Consider the following 25,305-nt stretch of genomic DNA (forward strand, 5'->3'; position numbering starts at 1 on the left):
CCCTGTATGTACAATTTATTTTATCGAAGCAAAATATATATATATTTTACAGCATACCCCTGGTTGGGATTTGTTAGTCTAAGAAACATATATCTTATAATCTTGATGTGTGCTATTCATATACCGCTGTGAAACAATTGTGATTAATTGTCATCATTGATGACTAATGTATATTATCCATCCACCTAGATGGCTCATTTACAAAAAAAAAATTTTTAAACGCAAAGTTTTTTTAAGCTCTAAAGAGCTGACAATTAATTTCTGCAAACATGACAGCCCTTACTAGCACAGACTCGTCATGAACAGACAATAAAAAGTGTGAGTGATAAATGGAGAAAGCAGGGAGGAGTAACTTGAGGGATTTAGACTTCAATGTGGCTCATCTTATTACAGATACTCTGAAGACATATATCAGACGCCAACACGTCTGATATGATAAATGATTTTGGATTTAACATTTGGTTTAGTTCGCCATGTCTGAATGTCTTTGGAGACTAGGGCTGCATCTTAAATTGCATACTCTCTTGTAGGTATTATTTTGAATTAATCATTTCTTCACGTCTGCTAAAAAAGTATGTTCTATAAGTATGAGAGTGTGTCGTATGAATGTAATCTGGACATACTACATTCACAAATCCTCTCCCATGGCCTCATGGGATAGAAAATTGTCATCATATACACACTTCAGAATATCGCCGGAAGTAGTAGGTCATCTGCGTACTTTCTGCCCACTCTTTTATGAGTACTGTGAATTTAGACATTCTTCTTTTGTCACATATTGTTTTTCGCCTTCTATATAGTAGGGAAGTATGCAATTTCAGATGCAGCTTAGGGCTGGACTAGAGAGGGGGAAAAGGGGGTTGTTGATCTTAAAGTGATAAATTCCGTTATCATTTACTCACCCTCATGTCATTCCAAACCTGTATGACTTTCATTCTTCTTTCATATTTCGAATTTTCAGTGAAAGTCATACAGGTTTGGAAAGACATGAAGATGAGCAAACGATGACACATTTTTGTGTGAACTATCCCTTTAAGTAATCATTAAAAATATCCACCAGCATAACAGAAAGAAACACAAGGACATGCATCTGTGAATCAGAAAGGTTTCCATTCGTCGTCGACTATGGCTTTGTTACACGCTGTGTCTAACTGGAGACTTTGCAGATCCCTCAATCCGAATTTAGAAAGTGTTATCATTAATTTAGAAGAATTCTAAGGCCGAACACTGTAAATGCCTCTGACAGCTTGTCTCCGGTTGTCTGATTTTATCCCATACAGTATGTGCTCTAGTTGGTTTGGGGGTTCAGCCTCTCCCACGCTATAAAACTTAATTGCTGACCTTACGTAACCTTACAAAGTTCATCTGCTTGAACAAGCATCAATCAACACAGAAATAACCCAACAAGATCCAAATCCAAATGGAAAAGACACTTTTGTAACCCACTTGCGCTGACATTTATCACACACAAACACACATTGTGGATGAACAATACAATGCAAGGTCATGAAGGTTGTCGATCTCAAAAGAGAGAGAGAAACACTGAGAATTGAATAAACAGCATTCTTGGCATGCCTTTGGAGCTGACTGGGCAATGTCTTTATAAGGCATTAAAAATGTCCCAGACATTAAGTATGTTTGACGATCTCATACAACCATCCGAAAAATATGGAAATGTTAAAACAACATCGTCTGGGTGGTGGAGTAAATAAATCCACAGACAGCTTCAAGAGACACGCACATATATCACAAGATACATAAAACATCCTAAACACTAAAAACACTGCTGAAAATAAAAGCACATTTTTTATAACACATTTTTAACCTTTTCCTTTCCTAAGGAATTTCTCTCTCTCTGTTAAATTTCCGTTCCTATCGGTCAGTCTGTGTGGTGACTGTCAGTGGCACGGCTCAGGAGAACAATAGGGCATGACACGAGAGGAAGAGTTTCCTACAATAAGAGCTGGCACAAGCTGCTAGCCATCACTTCACAGATACTAGCGAAGGAAGGAAACCATTTACAAGAGGGAAAATCTCAGAATAAAACAAAGGAGTGCATTTGTGCACATATTAGGAGGGTTTGACATTTCAGAATTGTGCGTGAGCCTTTTTTACATTTTCCACCCTTTCATTCAAATAGGCACAAAACATGAGTTTGTCTTAAAGGGATAGTTCACCCAAAAATGATCCCATGATTTACTCACCCTCAAGCCATCCTAGGTGTATATTATGACATTCTTCTTTCAGACGAATACAATCAGAGTTATATAAAAAAAAATGCCCTGGCTCTTCCAAGCTTTATAATGGCAGTGAATGGCAGCCCAAAATTTGAAGACCAAAAAAAGTGCATCCATCCATTATAAAAGTGCTCCACACAGTTCCGGGGGGTTAATAAAGGACATTTTTTTAATATAACTCCGATTGTATTCGTCTGAAAGAAGAATGTCACATACACCTAGGATGGCTTGAGGGTGAGTGAATCATGGGGTTATTATCATTTTTGGGTGAACTATCCATTTAACCCTTTAATGGCCTCTCACCATTCGGTAGAGCATGTTGATTTACAGTTTCTGAATTGGAAAAACACTAAATCCCATTCTCTGAACCAAGTTCTCAATAGCCTAAACCAATTTGTCAAATAAATCACTCTTTCTGTAAAACATTAAAAAAGTTCAGGTAGTTAAGACGGTTTGCAAATCTCATGCACTCATTTTGCAACTCTAATGATGTGACCAAACCAACTGAACATAATACAAGTCAGTTCAGAGTGCTAAAATTGAACAAATGTTGATACCAACAATGGATGGAAACGATATAAATGGGAGAGGAGGAAGAGTACATGCAAGAGGGGGTGAACAAGGAGGAAGTGTGGAGAATGTGTGGAGAATGTTGTCAAGGCTGGATCTGGCACACCAGAGGGTTTCCCTTTGCCTGGCAAGAGACGACATTGTCTGTGATGTGGACAAAGCCCTCACGTGATGCTGAGGCAGAATTAATTTCTCATTGACTTTGATTTTGCAGCTTTTGCTATGAAAGTGCTGAATATACACTCAGTCAAGGCCTAATATTTATTATTTTATCTTAATTTATATACTTGCATATACTTGCAACTTGTACAGTATATAATTTATTCACCTTATTGTTGTGATTACTATACTTTTTTATGTAATTGCAAAATGTGTTTACTTTGTTACAATATACTTTTTTCTGTAACTACATGCTCTGGGTTATGTGTTCTCCATTTTCTGATGTTGTGTCTAATGTGTCTAATGAATTATCTGTAGTGTTTATAATATTGACTCCCTGTGTGTATGATCTGAAAGCATTGTTTGATTTTGAGCACAGATTAAATGGTTCTGAGGCAATTGTTTGATTTTGCCAATAGAGTGAGAGGTTCTCTGAATGTAGTTTGAAGATTTGGTTTTGTGTTTAAGGTTTTGAGAAAGTGGGTGATGGTTTCAAGCAATGTGTTTTAGCAATTCAGGAAAACTGTAATAATAACACTGCACTCAACTTGACTGATTACTCTGCTTCTGTATGTACATAATAAAGGTCAATGCATAGTGAAATGTGGACTTAATAAATCTAAATAATAAAAAATGAGGTCTTGTTTTATTGCCCAAAGGATAGGATATACAAAATGTTATCCCGGTTGTCCAAGCAAAGCAGCAATGTAAGGTAAGAAAGATAAAATCACATCAACCATATAAAGCACAAAAAGGAGAACTACGATATCTGATCAGAGGCTATAACTAGACAAGTCTAATAATCTCAATATGCAATTCCTTTTGCATGTTTCTCAATCGTAAACACCAAAAGGATGAGAAACTATAATTACTGTACAATTTATGTATATGTTTATGATGACTTCCAATAAAATTTCATTGTCTGTTTGTTTTTTATATAGCTTTAAGTGAAGTTCCTTCACAGAGAGATGAAGAGAAAGAGCAGACGTCCTACAAAAAGGATGCAGGACATTCTACAGCCATACAAACACAGTGTACAAGAGTGAGACAAATGTATGTACAGTATGTATGTATGAGTGAGAGAAGCACATTTTACTCACTCCATATCTGAATGCTTACAAATGTAGCTGCGGCAGTATACTATACGATTAATGAAGGTTTAAACTGGCACGCTATTAAAATACACAGTATTCTGCAAAACAAGTTTAGATTAAATGGAGGATGTCTAAAAATCAGCTGAAGTAAGCGCTGTGATTACATGAACTTTACACAGGAACTTTATTGTGTAAAGCAGATGAGACAAAGACACCTAGTGGGGGGTGACTGTTTTTTTGTTTTTACCTTGAAGAAGGCCTTGATGGCAGGCAGATGGCTGTCACATTCAGTTCTGCGATGCTCATCCACACTATCACCAACCTGTTTGATGTAGACAGAAGAGACTGTGATTTAGAAGATACCTACAAGTGACAGTACCATGATATTTACGAGACTTAAGCTTTCAAATAATCAGAATAAAAACACACATAGAGTGAGGCATATAACATAGTGACATCTTTAAATGTCCTCAAAACTCAAAATACATTTGGGTTCAAAGCTTGGAGTCAGTACAAATTTTTTATCTTTTTTGAGAAGTCTCTTATGCTCATCACGGTTGCATTTATTTGATCAAAAATACAGTAAAACTGTAATAATGTGAAACATCATTAAAGGTCCCATGGCATGAAATTTTCATTTTATGAGGTTTTTCAACATTAATATGAGTTCCCCTAGCCTGAATATTGTCCCCAAGTGGCTAGAAATTTTGATTGGTGTAAACCAAGTTCTGGCTGTCTTTCTCTGCCTTTGAGAAAATGACAGCCCAAACGAGCTGATCTTAGGTTTTCCTGTTATGACGTCATAACAGGAACGGTTACCTCCCTTTCTTCTGCCCAGAGAATCGAACCAGTTCACCAAATCGGACTGAATCGTTCTAAACGGTCCGTGTCTCGAGTCGGCGCTGATCCATCATTTACTAAAGTTACTAACTTTCTGAAATGAGTGACCGTCCCTCCGACTAGAAATAAATGAATAACCTAAAGCAGTGGTCGCCAACCCGTCGATCGCGATCGACTGGTCGATCTTTATCACTGTCCCGGTAGCTCCCGATAAATAACCGAAAAATAATTAATAACATGTAACAAGTAGAATTATGTACCGCTCCTTTAATGCAGAACGCACTCACTCACTCACTCGCTGATGAGTGGGCAGTCCGTGCCGTAGACAGAGCGCGTGCTGTGAACGTCGCATGTATGCGTGTAATATTTCTGTTGCTCTCACTGTTTATTTTCTATTCAGTAACGCAGTTGTTAGTGAAGTGTTTTGCAAACTGCCCCATGTGCGCGTGGGATCGACGACGCTGATAATAAAACCCCTGTGAAATATCAGATACGTGAGTTTTGCTTTCACTTGACTAACGTTACAACCATTCAGGCCAGATATCCGGCCTCTCTGTGTAAAGCCGTACAACACATTATCAAGGCACGAAATCGCTCCTTATGCTCCCAAAATGTATTCTCTGCAACCTAAATTCACACAGCACAAATCGACCGATGCTATAGTTATGACAGCGCTACTGCAGCTGAATATCTCTTCAGCAAACTGCCAAGGAAAGTAAAAGTTGCAGACGCTCATTATCATTAAAAGTAAAGTAACTAAATGATCAGTGCTTATGCCACTCTCTCTCCTATTGCAGTCCTTGATTTGAAATTAGCTGTTTTGATCAATACAATGCAGCTCATATTTGTTGATTTCGGTGACGTGAACTCCATTAAAAATGCATATAACGTGGGAATTGAAGACACCACATTTATGTGACCAAGTGTAAATGGAATCGTTCTGATAAATCAGATATCTGATCTGTAAAAACACGAAGTGGACCAGGTATAAATAGTCCCAGCAAGATAACTGTTCGGGATGCTTGAAATATAGGAAGAAAAATATAAATATTGAATTGGGGAGGGGAGGGGGGTTAAATTAATGTATCTCTGAACGAAACTGTCTCCAGAATAGTTTTGATGGCATTTTACAGCGGTACCCAAAGAAACGCTTATTTTCCATAAGCACCATCTACTGTCAAAAAGTGAATTAGCATTTTTATTCAGTCCATCTGTTTTTGTTTTGTGCAGGTGTGTCTTATGTATCAATTTCACAAAGCTAAAGCTGAATAAAGTCTTGAAATTATGCAATCTAATTTAAATAAAAAACACTGCTCATGCTACATGTGTGTATTGTTTGGATCATGATTAAAATGCAGTGGTTGCCTCACATTTCAAATGGCGAATTTTTTTAAGGCTAGTTTGGGCTGTTATAGAGCAAATAAACAACAAAATAGAAAAAAAGAAAAAAACGACAGATGTTCTCGAAATAAATAAAAAAAAACTCTGAATCGGCCATGAAAAATCTATAAGTAGATCTTGCCTTTCATCAAGGCTGAGGTCAGGGATCTTTGGCTTGAAAAGGTTGGTGACCACTGACCTAAAGTATATGCTAATAACTACAACAGTTCACTGAACTTAGACGTGCTGAGAGAACAGATGAGTGACATCCGTCTCTCTGGCAGGCTTGTGCCTCGTAGACCTCGTTAAACCACACCCCCTCTGCTCATTTCAAATGCTAAGATGTCAGCCAATCACAACAGTGGGCGTTTTTACTGAAGTCTCACAGCAGACATGCCCCTTTAAACAGGGCATTCAGCCAGAGGGCAAACATCAGTGTAGAAAAAATGCCTTTTATTTCTAAATTATGACATTTTATGATGTAAAAATCATACTAACAATATAAGTACACCTCAGAATACATTATAAAATAAAATAAAAAATCCATGCCATGGGACCTTTAACATTTTAAAAAAAACGTTTTCTGTTTTAATACATTTTAACATTTAATTTATTCCAGTGATGGCAACAACAACAAAATCAGCAGCCATTACTCCAGTCTTCAGTCTCACGATCCTTCAGAAATCGTTCAGATTTTATTATAAACATTGAAAACAGTTGTGCTGCAAAATATTTTTGTGGAAACCAGGATACATTTTTGATAAATAGAAACTTAAAATGAACAGCATTCATTTGAATTAGAAATGTTGTGTAATATTAATATTATAAGTCTTTACTGTCACCTTTGAACAATTCAATGAATTTTTGTTGAATAAAACTATGAATTGCTTTAAAAAGAATGATATACAAAGAATTCAAATCTATTTTAAACCTTTAATAAACTACCCTTCTGGTGTATCTAGACCTTCTATAGCATCAGATGTGTGTACTGTATGCATGTGTATGTGTGTGTGTTTGTTTGAGTACCAGTCTGGTTCACAAGAATGTCTCTTCTGCAGTTAACAGGTCACTGAGACTACCCCCCCCCCCCCTTCTCTATACAATGCCCGACTGGCTACAGATGGCACCTCTGACCCCAACCACAACATTCCCACTTCTCGCCTTAGCAACCGGATCCTCAATATATATTAGAAAGGTTCCCAGATTGCTTCTTTCCTTCTGTATTTGAGCTCCTTCAGTTACTGAAGTCTGAAGGTCAAAGCCCTTTTGTGAAGTGAAGCCATTGACACGTCTCATCAACAGGAGCCTCACATCCATCGCTTAAATACGGACTGTTTAAAGATGCGGCAGCTTCAACCAATGAAGAGCCACTTCAGGCTCACACCCCATGGCAACATCCAATAGGAGCTAGGCATAATGTTCTAACATCCAATCAGAACAAGGCAAAATGACCTCATCCAGAAGTATTTGTTATAAGAGCTACAGACGTTTAAAGCACCCCAATAGAAGGGGAAAGGCAGACTTTCCATCTAAAGTTTAGAATATTGTCATTTTGCAGTTTATGTAAAGAGAACTCAGATGCTACATTTCAGTGTAGTATTTCTGCACGACTGATATAAACTGATACAAACATACAGATTTTACATGTGAAGTGAACTTACCCAGCAGACCATGACAATCTGTGGTTGTCCTGTTTCTGTCAGTCCCACCCTGCAGAGGCCATACATGGGCCTGCTGTTGTGAAATTTCCCAACCAATTCTGTCAAGCCTCCAGCTGGCAGATGAGAGATAGAAATAAACAGGGAAGGAAAAGGCAAAAATTAAAGCGGTCCAAAGTGTCTTCATGAAATATTGACCACGTGAAAGGAAACGCCTCAGCCACCATGAAACATTTGCATTCTTTTACCAGATTATCATGATAATCTACAAAGAACAGGATTGGTCTAATGTACTGTAATAAGCAGAGCCGGTCTATTTTCCTGCACTCAAATAAGATTTTCCTGCTTCATCTGATATTAAGAGGAACAGTGTTGGCAGTCTCAGCCTAATTGGTAATCCTCTGATTTAGAAGCATTTAACACACGAATGTTGCATGACTGCCCTCAGACTGAGCTTTTAAAGGGGCTCAAATAGAGTGCAACAGTGACTGCCCACATTTTAAGTGACCTCGGTTTTGGATGTGTTTTTTCCATTCATTTTCTCCATAGGAATTTCAAAAACTGAGTGCACATGCTTAGGACATTATTTAAGTTGGGCCTGGTGCGTCAGGCAGCCTTATTAGTGGTGCACGAGATGCGCTGCGATGATGTAAGAGTCGTTGTTGTGTTTTAATGATTTTGTTAGCCTATCCAGTTGAACCGACTATATGTGGCGCTGCTGCATTGTTCATTCAAAACATTGCAGAAATAGAGACGGTCAATGCAGAGAAGATCTTGGTTCAAAGTCAAAACTATAATTTCCATTGTTTTCTAAAACATGCGCTAGATGGACATCTTTGACCGTTGTACTCCACATGTTTAGAAAGAGTTCAACTTCTAAAAAACATGTCTCGAGACTTTTTGTGTGTGTGTGGGGGGATTCCCATTCTACTGCATCTAATGTTTTTAAACGCAAAAAGTACTCTGTGTGATCAGCACTTTGGCTCTTAGTATTAAACTATGCATACAAATATTATGCTGTTTGTTTTATATGCGATTATGCGATTTATAACACTGATTTTAATATTTTATTAATTTCCTTGACTTTTCCAAACCTAAAATAATTGTAAAAATTTCCTGATATTTACAGGTTTTCCATGGTTGTGGAAACAATGACAATAAAACTTTGGGACAACAAGTCAGTGGAATGCAATATAATTATTATAAATAGTATTCTAATCTATTTGATTATGTCTGCAATGCTTGATTGGAGTGGATGGCCACTGTGGAGCTCTTTTGCTGTTATTCCAGTGTCCGTGGAACTTTCTCAAATTAGTGAAAATCTTTTTAGCATTATGCAGTGTAGTTCATTAATTGAATGTTTTTCAACAAAAAAAGCACACTGACTTGTGCTTTATTGAGCATTGGTAAAAAAATATATTTTAAAAAACACAAAAAGAAAGAGGAGTCAAGGTTAGTCTTACCTCCTGAATCAGTGAGTTTAAGATTGTTGGTCACTCCCTCATATGTAAATAAAGCCCTGAAAAAGACAGAGAGAAATACATCAGTACTGTCTATTACACGGGAGTAAAAACAGAAGACCACATTTCAGAAACTGTGATAGACTCAAGTTACAAGATTTGTTGAAACCAGATTTTAACAATGCCTTGAAACAGATCATATCAAGGTCGTGCTGATAGCAATTCAAGATGAGGCAAGTGAAAAGTCAATATATCAATAGTAGAGACCCCCGACCTTGCACAGTCTGAAACAGATCATGGGCCCTCCTTGCATTCCTCAGCCAAACATAATCAACACCACATCCTCACTTACGTCATCTTAAAATGCAGTAAGTGGGCTTAGGCATGAGGACCATGTGTGCATTGTCCATGCGTTTAACCTACACGTTCACGCCATCCCAGAATGCTCCACATATTGCATACCCAGCACTGACCCCGGTAAACCACCAGGCCTTGTGGAGTAATGCATATACCAAATGTTCTCACAGAAGAGCTGACATGAATCATCTCTATCCCTCTTCCTTTATTACTGCTCTTGATGTTTAGTTTTCTGATTTGCAGCAAAAGTCCCTCAGAGTCGACATCAATCGGAGTAGATGCCCGCTGTCGTTGCCTATGATTTCTCACATTGTTAGTGAAGCTCTAATTTTGAGGCTCAAGTCAGGACTTGATACCCAATGTTCTATGGGGCTACTAGTTTTAATAACAAGTGTAATTGTAGTGTATGAAATAGCAAAACAGCATTTGAACCCGGGTCACAGCTGTCTGTGGTTATGTATCATTCATAGGCTGCACTGGGACTATAACTTGGAACTGAGGCTGAGAACAACTAATGGAGTTTGTATCAGGGCCACCCGGCCACACCAAAGCAAATAGTGAAATGCAGGTGGGGCACTCGGTTTGTGAGATTCATAAGACTTGAGATTGAGTGCAATTAAAGTACAACACTGCATTCGTTGGGATGACCCATACCCAGTTTCCCTGCTTAAGGGTAACTATTAGTGAAACTTCTGAAAGGCTCTGGGAATGGGGATCACAGCCTGAAATGTTTTTGGAAGTGTTCCCTTCTGTGACAGTCATTTTGGTGGAACCCTCAAAGTGAGCAGTTGTGAGACTTCTTGTTTGAAATGGCAGCTGATAAAACTGCCACTCGAAGACACTTCCATATGGTGTTCAAATCCCATTCAAAACACAATAAATAAATTTAGGCATATTCTGATAGCAAAATTTCATGACAGTTTCAGCCTCTCCCTGAAGAAGGAGGGAAAAAAATGAATCACTGAAGTCTCTCAACGTGAGCTTCTAGTCTCAAGAATATACAGTTTCAATATTACGAAACTAAAACGCCCCGGTTTACTGTTGTGTACTTTTTTCTTTGGACGTCAGGTGAAATGAATGGGCTAGAGTCTGTAAATCTATCAGTTGGTTTTCTGTCAAACTTGCTGTGGCAGGTACATCACAGCTGAGTAACATCATTAACAGGTTAATCTCTGGGAAAACTTTTGGTCTTTTCTAAGAATTAGTCAAATGTACTAAAATGTCAAGTAAATCCTATAATTGTATATAATAACATCCTGGCTCATGGATCAAAATGGTCCAGTAAGAGCTGGGCACATTTAATCGTTTCTCATGCCTCTCTTACTTCCACAATACACTTATTATGTGTTAATTTATGAAATCTCCTCCCTTGGATGCCTCATTTGTGGAGAGTTATAAATAATATTTATAATGTAAATAGTAAGAATACATATTTTAAATTAGCGCTGGGCAATTGATTAATCGTGATTAATCGAATCCAAAATAAAAAGTTTGTGTTTAAATAATAATGTGTCTGTGTATAATTATTATGTAATTACACACACGTGCATGTATATATTTCAGAAAAATATGCTATTCTTATATATACAAATATTTATATTTATATATAAGATCAGTTATTTAAATATATATACAGTATTAATCGCGATCAATCGATTGCCCAGCACTATTATAAATATATTATTTAAGCATATTAATGGCTTAAATATATTTTGCTGTTGAACAAACTTTAATTAAAAAAGTTAATATAAATATTAACCATTTATATTAAAATAATGATGTTTAGCTATCAAGTACTTCTCAATTAATAGTAAATATTCAACATTAAACTTTAAAGTAAATAACTGCTTGATTATTAAATAATGCATAATAAATATTGATTCTAAATTAAAATGACATATTACAAGATTTATGCATCAAAAAAGTGACTATAAAAAAGATGAGTATCTTTAACAGAAGTTAAGCGAATATTTAACTAATATTTGTTAAATATTTAACTGGCTAATTGCTCTAAATAACTGGCAAAATTCAGGTTAAATGAATTTGATCTGGCTACGTAGTATTTACACTGTCTAATATTTTTTCAAAGTTTTAAATACAGATTGTTGGAGTATGTTTTACAAGAAAATACTATTTTACAAAATACACTATTTCATCAAAATGTCACATTTTTTTCAATGTGTTGCTTGCGGTTTCTTTTCATTATGTGTGAACTGTATTAGCAATTTCTGAGTGAACATTGCTTCAAAGTGAATCCTACACCATTTCCCCCCAGTTCATCTTATAGAGAATCCCCTTCCTCTGTCCCCTGGAATATACACTGAATGAGGATAATCTACACCAGCCTGTTGTCATCATGTCCCTATTGTCCTCAAAGCTTCTGATCTCTGGAAGCCTCCCAGATTGTGACCTCTGGGCTTTTGACTCAGAGCTACAACAACAGCCTGTTTCCCCTCATCATAGTCTGTGTTCAACCAAACCAACCTACCAATCAGTCTGTAATTAGCATGTTGTGACATTATTGTTCCGGATCCTTCCACCAGCATGGGAATATAAAGGCAGAGGGAGTGAGGGTAATGGGGGATCAGAGTCTGTTAGGGTAACATGACACAAGTATATCATGAAGGAAAGCTTGCCAACACGGATGCTAATAAAAGGTTTTCCTCATAAATCTTCTAATATGTCGCAGAGTTGACAGACATTTTCATTCTGAGTGGGTGTGGCCTTTCCAAAGAGTTAAAAATGAGGGGAGGATTTTCTTTAGGCTATAAAGCTTGTTGTGCAATGAATCCAGCTAGAATCAATTCCAATTAAGCAAGAAAAATGGGTTCACTCATAATGACAGCTGGTGCTTAGATCAAACAACACTACAAAATTATGCTTCAGTGCATTACAATAAACAAATGTGCATTTCATTTAGCAGCACACCTCCGCCGCATGCACAAGTCCTTCGTGTATCTGGTCACTTTCAACGCATGTTGTCCTGTGGCTAATTGGTTCATCTAAGGGTCAAATCACATCATGCTGCAATCATTGTGTTTTAAACATTCATCTCAGTGGAAAGTACAGTATATAACTGTTTTATCTATGCAGTAAGGACCACACACATTCTCATTGACATAGCACAAACAGTCAGCACTTCACTCATTGTCTTTCAGGCATGGATTGCATCTCCATGGCGTCTATGACGTACCCTATTGAGGTAAAGTACACATGCAGCTACAGTTGTTTTGCATGAACTGAAAGGATGGCTTTTGTTCTCGTCATTTCACTTTTCACATGAACCGTCTCAAAAATTCCACGTACTTGCATGATGCAGTAATCCTTTGTTGACAATGGGGAGAATTCACTAAACTAAGACACTTTTTGTAGGCAGTATTTCAGGGCAAAAGTCTACGTCTTATTCACCAGTTTTTAAAGTCATTATGAAATGGATGTTGCGATCGTCTTTTCTTCCCTACAAATATAATCTTAAAAACAAAGTTTCTCCATGAAAGCTTTACATTGTAAAAGGTTCTATGGAAAATAGTTCTTCAGATTATTAAAAAAAAAAAAAAAAAACTGTTCACAAAAAGGGTCTTTGGGGAACCCAAAATTGTTTTATCAAAACTAATCCTGCAGGACTAGACTGAGTTGGTCTGAACTTTATTTAAAAGAGCTTGTCTGTAAAATGCTAAAAACAAAGCTGAAGAATCATAGGAGGAACAACATGCAACTGAGAGCAAGAATACTGCATAAACAATAGTGTGACATGACTGTATATTAAAAAACGAACTCAACTAATGCTTAAAAAAAAACTTCTCCATGCTTTTCTTGAAATCAAATCTAACGCTGCACTAGACGTTTCCTGCCGTCTGTAGTTAGTGGAGAGAGGTGTTGTCTGGAAGTCGTCTGGACCGTCCTCACCTCACACATACACACTTCCTGTGTCAAGAGTCTGATGAGAAAAACACAAGCAGCCCTGTTCTGCAGTCCAGCCAGCTATGAGCTCAAGAACAGAGAATGAGGAATGGAGGGAGAAAGAGAGAAATACAGGTCATAAACAAATGAGGGTGGACGAGGTTTGGAAAGGCAGCACAAAGGAGAAAGGAAAGAGAGAGGAAACATGGGAAGGCCATTTTAAGACACAGTTTCTTGTAGGTGCTTGTGTCACAATTAAAAAAATATTTGCAATGGCACATTTGTATGGGAAATGTTCAAAATAGTATAGTTCAATAAATGTAAAGGTACACTCCTGTTCAAAATTTTTGGGTCAATAAGTTTTTTTTAAATTAATATTTATATTTATATATATTTATTCAGCAGAGATGCAATAAACTGTCCATAAGTGACAGTAAAGGCGCTGCTTGTTTGCAATGCAATGGTAAATAAAGAACTGATACTTGAGTAAGTACAGTGCTTTCTTATGGTTAAAGGAGGGTCTAATGCTATTTCATGCATAAAGACTTGGATACCCATGCAATACATGGACAAAGTTTAAAAAAATAAGTTGGACGTTTGATGGAGTATTTCTGGGCCAAAAATACTCATTCCGGTTTCTCACAAGTTTCGGAAAGTTTTTTTTTTCGAGTATGGGTCTGCGTGACGTCAACAAGGGCAGAATTTCCTTGTACGGGCACTTCTCACGCGCACAATTCGACCAGAGCGAGAGAGCGAAAGCATGCCCAACAACACACTTTGCTCGGCTTCAGGGAAGTTGTCGGCTGGGCTGCACAGGTCACAGGACTTCACAAAATCAACAATGTCACCAAAGAAGCGTGTTTTTTGGTTGTCTGGGCAAGACAACCCTGTTCAGTTTGTTCCCTACATTTCGGCAATGATTGTTTTATAAACAAAGCCCAGTTCGAGTCCGGATTAGGGATGAACAATACATCGAATTTTCATCGCCATCGCGATATGAACTTGCGCGATGAACACATCGCAACAGACAGCCTGACACGATGAATAAGGGAAAACAGTTTATTACATGAGCCAAGCACATGTAATAAACGTTTGACCTATCACGTTTAGCCCTGAAGACATGGTTGGCACATTCATGCTATTTGGCCAATCGGGTGAAGCCCCAGGAAGTGTCAGTTACGCTCAGATTGATTTGTGAGGTGTCAATTTAGTTGTGACACTGTGCCGTCAGCAAATACGATGGCGAACGAAGGAGAGAAGAACGAGGAAACTGTGGTGGCTGTCGAGGACCTTGTGGTGAAAAAGAACAGCACTTCAGCTATATGGAATTATTTTAGATTTAGGAGAGATGACGCGTTACAAACACAGGTAGGGGCTACTGTGTAAAACATGCCGAAAAGTGGTGGCAACTTCGAGAGGAAATACGACCAGTGTTGGGAAGGATACTTTCAAAACGTATTTCATTACAGAATACATGGCCAAATTTTTTTTATTTGTAACGTATTCCGTTGCGTTACTCAATCTGAGTAACGAATTCTGAATACTTGGATTACTTCCACAATGAATTGCATTTTATGAGTTTAGGAATGCGGCCATCAAATCCTGCTTACTTCATTGTTTCTGCTGCTCCTCTTCAATTTCAGCCTCTGATTCTGGATTCTCTGGATTCTGATTCTGGATCATATATGTATGACTGAATCTTATTAATAGCCATCATTTATTTAAGACAAAAAAATATTCCAAGTTTTTCAAGGATGTCACAGCTTTCAGACGCTCTCAACGCAATAGCTGTGCGCGCTCCTGACTTTTTAGCTCCGCCCACACGATACGCCTCCAGCTGCTCGGTTTTATTCGGAAAGACTCGGTACAGCGCATCTTTCTTTTATAAATATGATCAAATTAAAGACTTTTCGGAGATATGAAGGATCCAATACTACTCTATACACTCACCTAAAGGATTATTAGGAACACCATACTAATACTGTGTTTGACCCCCTTTCGCCTTCAGAACTGCCTTAATTCTACGTGGCATTTATTCAACAAGGTGCTGAAAGCATTCTTTAGAAATGTTGGCCCATATCGATAGGATAGCATCTTCAGTTGATGGAGATTTGTGGGATGCACATCCAGGGCACGAAGCTCCCGTTCCACCACATCCCAAAGATGCTCTATTGGGTTGAGATCTGGTGACTGTGGGGGCCATTTTAGTACAGTGAACTCATTGTCATGTTCAAGAAACCAATTTGAAATGATTCGAGCTTTGTGACATGGTGCATTATCCTGCTGGAAGTAGCCATCAGAGGATGGGTACATGGTGGTCATAAAGGGATGGACATGGTCAGAAACAATGCTCAGGTAGGCCGTGGCATTTAAACGATGCCCAATTTGCACTAAGGGGCCTAAAGTGTGCCAAGAAAACATCCCCCACACCAATACACCACCACCACCAGCCTGCACAGTGGTAACAAGGCATGATGGATCCATGTTCTCATTCTGTTTACGCCAAATTCTGACTCTACCATCTGAATGTCTCAACAGAAATCAAGACTCATCAGACCAGGCAACATTTTTCCAGTCTTCAACTGTCCAATTTTGGTGAGCTCGTGCAAATTGTAGCCTCTTTTTCCTATTTGTAGTGGAGATGAGTGGTACCCGGTGGGGTCTTCTGCTGTTGTAGCCCATCCGCCTCAATGTTGTGCGTGTTGTGGCTTCACAAATGCTTTGCTGCATACCTCGGTTGTAACGAGTGGTTATTTCAGTCAAAGTTGCTCTTCTATCAGCTTGAATCAGTCAGCTGACCTCTAGCATCAACAAGGCATTTTCGCCCACAGGACTGCCGCATACTGGATGTTTTTCCCTTTTCACACCCTTTTTTGTAAACCCTATAAATGGTTGTGCGTGAAAATCCCAGTTACTGAGCAGATTGTGAAATACTCAGACCGGCCCGTCTGGCACCAACAACCATGCCACGCTCAAAATTGCTTAAAATCACCTTTCTTTCCCATTCTGACATTCAGTTTGGAGTTCAGGAGATTGTCTTGACCAGGACCACACCCCTAAATGCATTGAAGCAACTGCCATGTAATTGGTTGATTAGATAATTGCATTAATGAGAAATTTAACAGGTGTTCCTAATAATCCTTTAGGTGAGTGTAGTAGCTGTAACGATTTGACCAAAAATAAAAACCTCGATTAATTGAACATTTTACCTCGTTTACGATTAATGAACGAATATTTTGCTCTTTTTTTTTTGCTTTCCATTTTTTGTCCCCATAAGGGTTTTGAGTAAGTTCCTGATAATGTTTTTACTGTAAATATTTTCTACTATTAAAAGGTGGATTTTTTTTTTCTAATGAAAAAGTGCATTTCTTTGTGATTTTAAAATACTTGAAGGAAACGGTTCACTTTCAGCAGTTATTGTCTATGGGGCAGATTTCTGCTTGTTGTACATCAGATACAGATAAATTAGCACAGTAGGCCTACATTACATTTATTTGAATACATTAATGAGGGAGCGATTGTGTGTGTGAATTACTCATACCGTCTCTATTAATTATGAATCAGTGGTTTGTACTTACTTCAAAGGTATTAAAATATATACCTATAACGATTGAGTTTCTAAGCTACTTTAGTGACTTTACTTTAGTCACAGGACAGCGTTGACACTGCGTTTCTGCGCTGCTCTCTGCGTGCGATCTTCACGTGATGTGCAAACTTCTGTCTGAGTGTTCATTTGTTACAAATATTACAGGCATTAGTTCAACATAATACACATCTGATAGTCTAAAATCGCTTTAATGTTCAAACTGGCAGGCCTTAAAAAATACAAATGACAAAGCTTTGTGAGGACGCAGGTGAAAGAGGTCTTCCTTCAGGGCGCGCGCGTTGTCAGAGACGCGACACGGCTCTCTGTGTCACAGAAAAAAGCTGAGCACTGAACGGATACGTTTTCCGTATTGTTGTTTTTGAATAGTGCTTTATAATAATAGCTTTAAATGTTCAAGCCTTTAAACGCATTTACTTGACAAACTTTATGAGGACGAAAGTGAAAACGATCTGGCTTCGGGGCTTGCGTGCGCCGTCTGTGTGTGTATGTGTGTGGCAGCGCGTAGGCTATAAGAACGGCAATTAACTGACCTGTATAAACTGTGTAAAACATGCCGTTACTATAGTGATTCTGGGCATCTATAAACAAAGATAACTGCTCCTGCATCTCTCTGTGTGCCTGCAAACTGCACTTGATGTGACTGACGGGGCGGAGTCACGTGACTAAAACCGAAATAACCAACATGGGAAAAATACGTCAGTTAGAGGTTCTGAGGTTCGATTCTGAGGTTCGATTATTTTTTGATTAATCGTACAGCCCTACTCTATAGGTACTCAAGATTGACATTAACTGTGTGATACCCCCTTTAATGTTTTTTTTTTGTATTTAAAGAGCAAAGACGAGTCTTAGTCTTTGCCATCTAGTTGAAGCAAATATACTGTTTTAAATATCCAGTGCAAATCTTTTTTGCGATTTTTTGAGATTTTGGCCAAATGTATTCAACAAGAAAAACTGAGTGCCCAATGCCGCCCATATAACTATAATAAACTTTATCCTTTAAGTTAATGAAAATATAATGCAATGTATTTAATACAATGTATTTATTTATTTTTATAACATGTTAATATTATAATGACACAAGCAAGTGTCTAGCCATATATGAAGCAACAATACCAACTTTAGATGACAGTGTTAAATTAATTAAAAAAAATATGAGTTTCTGCCTGACAACGAATATATGTAAATGTGTTGTTTTATCATCACTAACATCATCATAGCTACCTAATATGACCCTAATTATGTTTCTACCTGATTTAAGCTCAAGTTTCAACTTAATTGTGAGTACTACTTTTACTAGCATATCCAATTTTAATATGCAATTTAAGCAATGCATGTTGTGCAATTTTGTTATATTTTAGTGCACAGTGGTATGCCATGGGATTCTTTATTGATCAAAACTGTGCCATGGCAAAAAAAGGTTGGGAAACACTGATCTAGTGATATGTTTAATTGTTGTATACACCCTGTATACAAGAGTTTAAGTCAAGATATGTCTGAGATTTTCCTGTTAGTTTTTGATCTCAATAAGTGGTCAACAACATTCATGTGCTCTAATCCTAATAAAGAGCAATGGTAGATGGCTGTTAAAGATATTACTCTTTATTGATTACTCATTCTCCCATGTCTACACGTACAGACATGACCACTGGTATTTATATAGTTCCCGCAAAGACAGGAGTGATTTGTGACATCTCACTAGAACATGAACAACCACATGAAATGAAGTCATTCCATCACTCTAGCATTTGACATCCAAGACTTTCCAAAAGCACACGAAATATGAACTGAATACTACTTATTCCACTTAAAATTAGGCAAAAATATTTTATCCCCTTTACCCAATATCAAAGTGTTAAGCTAAATATTGTCTCTAACATCTGACTACATCTGTTCTCTGAAACCGATGTTGATAAACTTACAATAAACTCTCAAACCAAATCTACTTGGATGTCCACCTTGCCTAAGATGGCCACATTCCATCTGTAGTGCGTAAAGCTGGAAAACAGCTGTGCAGAAGAGCATTCAGCAAAATCAGTGGCTCAAGAGAGAAGAGGGGCTGGAAGAGTTTTACCTACCTGGTTGTGAAACCAACTGGCACAGAGGAAACCGTTTTCTCCTAAAAACGGTATGAAAAGTGTCAAGTGTCATCTGTGGCATATTTTACTGTTCCAGAAAACCCCTTAGACCCCTTAGTCTGAACTTACTAAATGACTAATAGTTCCTTGCCAGTTCAGCTTTAGTGTCTACAAATCTGGCTTTTTGGCTGTACTATTTGGCTCACTAATATTCCTGGGCCTGTTTAAAAACGATCATAAATTCAAAGCAGACACGTAAAACCAACGGGTCCAAAAGTCACTATACTGAAATCACTGGTAGAAATGGCAGCAGGTATTATTTACATATGTAAAAAACGTTCACTGCTCATTATAGGCTGATAGGACCAGGTTTTTACTCTGTCCAGGTGTTCTGAAAAGTGGCTATATAAATCTAAGCAGACAAAACATCCCCGCTCATGGCAGAAATATGGAGGAAAAGGGTTTGCCCAAGCTTGCAGATAGTTGGCCTGAGGCATTGAATGTGCAACAACATGATGTGCATTTGCTTGTGCTGAACCACAGATTACAGTTTAATATATCCAAATTTGATGAAAGGGATATTTTGTACCAAATATGGCATGCGCAAATCAATACCAAGTAGGAGAAAAGCCCTGCTTCTGAGAAAATGCCTCAGGATCATTATGGCCATTGAAGGACCATACAGTGGCCTGGCAGACCTATTCCAGTCTGGATGATGGGCTCTCTAACAAACTTTGCAGAAAGTAAAAAACAACTTGAGCACATTGACATCTGGAACAGGCACAGACAAATAGCTCGGCACACTAAAATGAGACCTGAAATGTAGACCTAAACTCAGGGACATGAGTATAATGAAGATGTATAATAATAATAATAGTAGCTATTAAAGTAAATTTACTGCTTGTATGGAGTTATCGAAGCTTTATAAGACCTCAAAGTGAGAGTGTAACTAATGCTGCTTCTCCTTGTACAGAGGATCAGCCCCTGGGTGCCAATTTTGCGCTAATGGCAACTATTTGAGGAGTAGGAAGAGGAATGAAAGCGTCTGGATTTCCTGAGAGAGAGACACTGGTAGAAAACAAAAGGATGGAGTGGAAGAATTGACCATAAATAGCGAAGGAGAGAGGAGGGAGGATGGGAAAATGAAAAGAAGTATGGGGGACTGAATTTAAGAGGATGGGGGATGGGAAAAGAAAACAGACGGAGGAGGTTGGCATGCAAATGTGATATATGGTTGCAAAATTAAATGTTGTGCAAGTATGAGAGGGGGAGAAAGACTTGTATCTTGTATATCAAGGATGTGAAGTCATAGTGCAGAATCAGATGCCAGTTACATGTCATAATGAAAGGTAAATGGGCATGAAAAAAACTCTGGAATTAGACATTTCTGTTCTGCCAAACAGCTAAACAAATATGACATAAGCCCTTTTCACACAGCAAGTTGATCCCGGACAATTGCCATAAAATTGTCAGAGTGCCTTCTGTGTGAACACATCCTTTGGTTTGATTGATTTTATTTGGTTTGGATTGATTCCGGGATCGATCCCGGAATGGGGACCTAGTAACATTGCCGGGACCAGTCCCGGATCGCGCCCTGTGTAAACAAAAGGCAGGATCAATGGTGTAAAGGGCTGTGCCGTAGTGATGACGCTGAAGCTGAGATTGTTCGCCAGCTTAGTGTTCTAGTTTATGATCGAATGGGGGAAAAAAAATGCACGAGCATGGTTTCTCGAGAGAGAAATCGCAGATCATAAGCAAACTTAAGAAGCTGCAAAGACATTTTACGTCACATCGATGTCAGGTGTCTTTGCGGGATCTTTACGGGATGTGTGTGTGAACGCACACACAGATTCCGGAAAATCACTGCCAGTGAATGAACCAAAATCAAATGATCACGGGACACATTATCCGTTTATTTTCTGGAATTCCCTGTGTGAAAAGGGCTATACTGAAATAAAATAACTGCGTTTACATGCACAACCAAATGTTGACAACTTTTTAAAAAATCAGTTCATTGTAAAACAACAATGTGGACCGGTGTGGCACGCAGTGGCCTGCTCTCACGGCTCTCTGCCTCGTCCTGCTTGCCACACCGGTCTCAAGTCTCAAGGAAAGAGATCTGGAAGAATTAAAGGAGGAGCGGCGATAGTGCAAGACGAGAGAGGACCAGGCCTGGACTTCCCTCGTCTTGCTCTCACCTCACCCGCTCTCACGGCTCTCAGCCTCGCCCTGCTCTCCACAAAACAAAAATTACTTGAGCAGTGTGCATGAGATTTTAAAACAGTTTTTTTTTCTTTTTTTTTTCTGGTTCTTATGTTAAAACTTAGATATGCGCACAGTGATTGCCATTAAAACATTGGTAAATGTGTTTACATGCACTGGCAAAAAATTTTGTTCATTGGGTTTAATTAATGACCTTGGCCAGAAAGAGTAGACTGTTTAAAGCATTTACATGACAACATGTTGTCTGATTAAGCATACATGGGGTAAGTTCTATGAAATGAGGCAATATGAAGTATTTCAACAGCCTGTGAAGTGGAATGTAACAATTTACCGTAGGTCCAAGGATTTTACACAATAGCTGTTGCAGTCAGGCTTTTCGCCATTGAAAATCGGATTGTTTTGCTAATTAGCAATAAGACTGTGACTCACAAGCAAAACTGGTCAGAAAAACTTGATTATGTGCAATATTCACAGTTGTGAGTCAACAGGTGTGTCCAGGTCTGTGCTTCCAACTAGCATGATAAAGCCTGAACAAACACAAAAACAGGAACAATACATCTAGTGTTTCAGCCTTGATTAAACCTTCATATTACTCAAGTAACTATACTGTGTTATATGAACCCTACTATGTAACCCAAATCTACGAACAGGAACTGTAGCAGCCATTCATAGGTAACCTTATAGGTTAGCTGCGATATAAATAGATATCCACTGAAAACAAGCTGGGCAATCCAGACTCATACATCCAGTCTGTTTAAGTGAGACAGTGACGTTTCACTCTATTCTTCTCTTAAATGGGTTCTATTATTTCTCCACAACCTTCATCTGTGCAGGAAGTCCATTTGAGATGATGGATCTTTTCATCAAGGCATCACGGCCAAAAAGGTTACTATGACTCTTATCAGAACCACAGGAACTGACTTCCTATTTTTCCATCAACAATGCTGCCATTACCCTTTAAAGGAAATCTACTGCTGACCTCCAAAGTCTGAAACTCTGTAACCTTTTCAAGCTGTTGTTATTTATTGTAGAGCGGCTTTAAGCCCAATTCATTGGTCATAATTTGATGGCCATAATCAATATGTAATGATGGCTGCTGAAGCTTAGCTGGAAGAAACTACTATAATTATATATAATATTTCAAATGCTTTTCCCAGACAATTACACTGGAATCATTTAAATCCTCCTTTAAATTTCTCCTTCTCAGTAAATAACAAGGACTATGGGCTCAAGCCTACCAGCTGTAGCGAAACAAACATTTACATTTAAGCATTTGGATTGCATTTTATCCAAAGCAACCAAGGCAAGGTACAGTTCATCACTTCATGCATTCCCTGGAATTTTAACTCACGCCATTCTTTACAGCTTGAGCTACAGGAATACGACAGAAATAGCAGGATTAATTGTCATATAGACTTCTGTTAGCTATTTTTACTCTGTGAGGGTTTGTTCGCTGTTTTTTGAATGTTACAACACATAACAGTGTTTGAATTGTATTCCAAGAGGGAAGACTTGGGAAGACATATTTTCTGCAAGGACGGTGTCTGCACTATTTGGAAATTTAAAGCCAAAGTAAACTCATTACAACTATTTAGCTTTCTTCGAAACGTTTCTGACAAGTCTGCAGCCTTCGGTCACTAACCGGACAGGGTGAGTTTAGCCAATGGCCTCTACAACAAAATACTCCTCTGGGACAACTCTGGCATTTCCTGCGTCTGTCCCACACAGCTACTGGAACACAGACCCTCGCTCATGTACACACAGTCTTGCATCCCTCACACAATCAACAACGCATAAACATTCTTCATTTTGTTTTGTTTTTCCTCACTCTAACTCCCAATAGTTTCTTAAGAGAGGTGTCAGCAACTTTAGTCTATTGGCACAAAGAGGTAATAATTGGCACGAGTGATAACAGTGACATAATATACAGTGCAAACATTCTGTGATTCTTAACAATTCACAAACGTTCCACAAATGTTTACCTTATCTAAGATCTTCCTTTTTTTAGTAGAACTGCATCTCATTCTGTAGATGTTCATCAATTAATCTCAATCTCATTCTTGTGATTCATGCTAACAGACACCTATCAACCGCAAAGGCTTGAATCAAAACACCGGCTTTATTGGAATTATACCTACTTGCAATGGAGAACTGCCAGTTCTGGGATACCCAGTCACCTGTGTCCGACTCCTAACTCAAAAACAACCACTGACAATGTTGCACTGCTTGTAGATTAAGCCCTGTCTTTTGTATTTCGTCTTAGTATAATCTCCAATAATACACTTAGACTGGCAAAACCTCATGCTCTTTCAGGTTATGTGAGGTGATGGATGAGATAACCTTAGCTTACGCTGGATCTATGGCTGTGTTAGAGCTGTTCTCATTACTTTGTGGGAGTCTTTAGGTATGCAGGCCGTTTGTTGATTTATTCTTCCCTGTGCAAGTTTCCAATTCTGAGGTGATTAAAGGCCTCAGACAGAGCCAATCTTGTGTTGTGTAAACCCAAAGCACCACAAACTTGCCTATTTTCACCTTCATACTATGCCACCAGCATAATGTTTATCCACTACCAATCTCAAGATAAAATGAAGGTCTTAATTTTGTCAACACAAATAACATTAAAAATAAAACGAAGAAATATAATTTATTAGACTAGACTAAAGCCACATAAAAAGGCTCAAATGTGTCCCAACTGGTATTAGGTATTTCTTCGCTGGAACAGACTCCTTTTCTCCATTTGTTTTGAGCTAGTCAAAGCCATAACTTCAAAGCAGCAGAGAGGAAGCCTGCAAACAGCGTGAGTCCACTTACAATACGTTGAGCATTGATATAACAAGCTCAGTTGTTAAAAGCACACATGTTAGATTGAGCTGCAAACAACACAACCTCCTTAGGTAAAAAGCTACTGTGAGTCATTAGGGGGCGTGATAAAGACCTCCTTGTAAAAGCACACCTCAATCTGCACCATGTCATTCACCACCTTGAAAGGAGCGTCTGTATAATTTGGGACACAAACTGAAGGCGGCATTATTGAAGAATGTAAATGTTTCCACAATAGAACATCAGTGCTTAAATCTTTGGCAAGAATACACTACCGTTCAAAAATACCATTCTATTCATTAAAGAATATTACTCAGCAGCACAACTGCTTTCAACATTGATAATAAGAAATGTTTCTTGAGCAATATATCAGCATATTATTAACATGATTTCTGAAGGATCATGTGACACTGAAGACAGGAGAAATCACTGCTGAATATTCAGCTTTGCCATCACATTCAAAAATATTTAAATACAAAACAATTATATAAAAAAAATCTTACTGACCCCAAACTTTTGAACAGTCATGTCTGTCTATTTTCTTTTGCTTTCTGTATTGGACAAAGATAGGAATGAAATATGAGAACATCATAAATGCTCAGAACCTCATCTCTACGGTCAAAGCAAATGCATTTAACACGATGTAGGAAAAGAAAATGGAAAAATCTTTCAACTAGACAAGATTGGCCAAAAAACTACATGAAAGCACAATGAAAAGAGGTATATGTGCCATGCTCATTTGCCAAAACTTTTGGCAAGCACAAAACTTGAAAGTTGAGTACGGAAAGGCTTGCATATGATTCTATTATTGATCTTCAAGGTTCACAAAAGCACCCCCCAAAAAAATCTCAACTGGAAGTCATTTCAACGTCTTCGAACGAAAGCATATATTTAGAGACTTCTGAGAGTATCCAGATATCCAACT

The 25,305-nt window shown here is 38.2% G+C and overlaps 1 protein-coding gene across 1 annotated transcript in view; it reads right to left on the reverse strand.

Annotated features, from left to right (window-relative positions):
• The window catches only part of LOC307125965 (uncharacterized protein), a 52,724-nt gene that overhangs the window by 12,384 nt on the left and 15,035 nt on the right, over window positions 1–25,305 (reverse strand). The window contains exons 2-4 of the mRNA XM_079816239.1: window positions 9,402–9,457; window positions 7,942–8,054; window positions 4,308–4,382 (exon numbers count right to left, since the gene is read on the reverse strand). Of these exons, the coding sequence (XP_079672365.1) occupies window positions 4,308–4,382; window positions 7,942–8,054; window positions 9,402–9,457 (244 nt within the window). The remainder of the gene's footprint in view (window positions 1–4,307; window positions 4,383–7,941; window positions 8,055–9,401; window positions 9,458–25,305) is intronic.

Source organism: Gobio gobio, assembly GCF_949357685.1.
Source record: "Gobio gobio genome assembly, chromosome: 4".
NCBI classification, from domain to species: domain Eukaryota; kingdom Metazoa; phylum Chordata; class Actinopteri; order Cypriniformes; family Gobionidae; genus Gobio; species Gobio gobio.